The 3042-nt window shown below is 51.9% G+C and overlaps 1 protein-coding gene across 1 annotated transcript; it reads left to right on the top strand.

The window, feature by feature from the left end:
* Window positions 1-1010: 1010 nt before the first annotated feature.
* On the top strand, window positions 1011-2568 carry LOC135978112 (myb/SANT-like DNA-binding domain-containing protein 2). The gene is made up of 2 exons (XM_065579157.1): window positions 1011-1551; window positions 2099-2568. Exons 1-2 carry the CDS (start codon window positions 1011-1013, stop codon window positions 2566-2568), a joined length of 1011 nt encoding a protein of 336 aa, XP_065435229.1.
* Window positions 2569-3042: the final 474 nt, after the last annotated feature.

Below are 3042 nucleotides of genomic sequence, written 5' to 3' on the forward strand. Positions count from 1 at the left end.
GCCTCCTGACAGACCTTTGAGAGGTGTCGCTTGAGTGTCTGATTTGTGCGTTCCACTACTCCACTGGCTTGTGATCGCCAGGGCGTGTGGAGCTTCCAGGGGATTTGCAGAGCACTTGATATCTTTTCAACAATTTGAGATGTGAAGTGTGTTCCATTGTCAGATTCCATCCACTGAGGAAGGCCGAAGCGAGGAATGATTTCCTTGACAAACTTAAAAGCCACTGTTTTGGCAGTGTTGTTGCGATGTGGGAAGGCCTCAGGCCATCCGCTGAATCGATCCACTAAGACGAGAAGGTACCTGTACCCTTGGGTCCTGGGAAACTCAGTAGAGTCTATTTGCCACACCAATCCTGGGCCTGGGGTAGGTTCCAGGGTGGCTGGTGGCACTGCTACTCCTGGTCGAGGGTTATTCTTTTGGCAGATTAAACATTCAGCTTGTACCTGTGATACTAGGGGTTTAAGTCCAGAGGTTAGAAAATATTTATTCATAAGCTGGGTAAGAGCCTCTCTGCCTGCGTGTGTGGTTTGATGCAGTTTCTGCAACACTGGTCGAATCAAGCCCTTGGGCAGGAGGATTTTTCCCTCTGTGGAATAAAGCCATCCCTCCTTTTCCTGGAGACCAAGGCCTGGTCTACACTACGGGTTTAGGTCGACTTTAGCAGCGTTAAACCGAATTAAGCCTGGACACGTCCACACAACGAGGCCCTTTCTTTCGACTTAAAGGGCCCTTTAAACCGGTTTCTTTACACCACCTCCGACGAGGGGATTAGCGATAAAACCGGCCTTTGCGGGTCGGAATTGGGGTAGTGTGGACGGAATTCGATGTTATTGGCCTCCGGGAGCTATCCCACAGTGCTTCATTGTGACCGCTCTGGACAGCGCTCTCAACTCAGATGCACTGACCAGGTAGACAGGAAAAGACCCGCGAAGATTTGAATTTCATTTCCTGTTTGCCCAGCGTGGAGAGCACAGGTGACCACGCAGAGCTCATCAGCACAGGTAACCGTCATGGAGTCCTCCCAGGATCGCAAAAGAGCTCCAGCATGGACCGAACGGGAGGTACGAGATCTGCTCGCCATATGGGGAGATGAAGCAGTGATAGCTGAACTCCGTAGCAGTAAAAGAAATGGAAAAGTATTAGAAAAGATCTCCAAGGCCATGAAGGACCGAGGCCATAACAGGGACACACAGCAGTGCCGCGTGAAAATTAAGGAGCTACGGCAAGCCTACCACAAAGCCAGAGAAGCAAACGGAAGGTCCGGGGCAGAGCCGCAAACTTGCCGCTACTACGCGGAGCTGCATGCGATCCTAGGGGGTGCAGCCACCACTACCCCAACCGTGTGCTATGACTCTCTCACTGGAGAAACACACAGGGAAGACGGTTCGGGGAACGAGGAAGATGACGATGGAGGTACTGTAGGTAGCTCACAGCAGCAAGGAAGCGGAGAAACCGGTTTCCCCAACAGCCAGGATATGTTTGTGACACTGGACCTGGAACCAGTAACCCCCGAACTCACCCAAGACCCTCAGGGCACACAGGAGACCTCTGGTGAGTGTAACTTTGTAAATATTTGTAAACATTACAAAAAAAAAGCAAGCAAGTCTGTTAACGTGTATGGGGATGGAGCGGAAATCCTCCAGGGACATCTCCAGAAAGCTCTCCTGGTTGAAATGGGGTGATTTTATTAAGGGGGACATTCAGAGGCGCCCGTTCCTGCTATTCTGACCAGAAATGTTCCCCGCTGTTAACCACGCGGTGGGGGGGAGGGGTGAAGTGATCATCCCAGAGAATCGTGTGTGTGTGTGTGGGGGGGGTGGTTTACTTGTGTTTGTGCCGCATGTTAACCGGGAAACCGCAGCCCCCTCCTTTTACATTGAAACCCCATTTTAAATGGACAACCCAATTCATCCTTGATATGGGAAATGCGCTGCTGTTTGCAACCTTTCCCGCATGTTAAGAAGGTTAAAAAAGCCAAAACACTGTGGCCTACGATGGCTGCCTGCAAGCCGAAATATGCGACCTTGTAATGAAAGAGTGTACCCATTGTTCCCTAAAATGTGTCTTTTTTAACCACCTCTCCCTTCTCCTCCACCAGCTGCAAATGTTTCTCCTTCGCAGAGGCTCGTGAACATTAGAAAGAGAAAACGTAAGACGAGGGACGAGATGTTCACGGAGCTGCAGATGTCCGCCCAGGCTGATAGAGCACAGCAGAATGCGTGGAGGCAGTCAATGTCGGAGATGAGAAAAGCCCAACATGAACGAGAGGAGAGGTGGCGGGCTGAAGACGATAGGTGGCGTCAGCTTGCAGACAGACGGCAAGAGGCAATGCTCCGTCTGCTGGAGCATCAAAGTGATATGCTCGAGCGTATGGTTGAGTTGCAGGAAAGGCAGCAGGAGCAGAGACCGCCGCTACAGCCCCTGTGTAACCAACAGCCCTCCTCCCCAAGTTTCATAGCCTCCTCACCCAGACGCCCAAGAACACGGTGGGGGGGCCTCCGGCCACCCAGTCACTCCACCCCAGATGATCGCCCAAGCATCAGAAGGCTGGGCTTCAATAAGAGTTAAAGTTTTAAAATGCAGTGTGTCCTTTTCCATCCCTCCTCCCCCACCCATCCCAGCTACCTTGGCAATTATCCCCCTACCTCTGTAAGGAACTAATAAAGAATGCATGAATGTGAAAAAACAATGACTTTATTGCCTCTGCAAGCGGGAGGGGAGGGGAGGGTGGGGTGGGGTGGTTGGTTTACAGGGAAGTAGAGTGAACCGGGTCGGGGGGGGGGTTGGAGGGTTCATCAAGGAGAAACAAACAGAAGTTTCACACAGTAGCCTGGCCAGTCACAAAACTCGTTTTCAAAGCTTCTCTGATGCGCACCGCGCCCTGCTGTGCTCCTCTAACCGCCCTGGTGTCTGGCTGCGCGTAATCAGCGGCCAGGTGAGTTGCCTCAACCTCCCACCCCGCCATAAAGGTCTCCCCCTTACTCTCACAGATATTGTGGAGCGCACAGCAAGCAGCAATAACAATGGGGATATTCTTTTTGC

Source organism: Chrysemys picta, unplaced genomic scaffold, assembly GCF_011386835.1.
Source record: "Chrysemys picta bellii isolate R12L10 unplaced genomic scaffold, ASM1138683v2 scaf124, whole genome shotgun sequence".
Lineage (NCBI taxonomy): Eukaryota > Metazoa > Chordata > Testudines > Emydidae > Chrysemys > Chrysemys picta.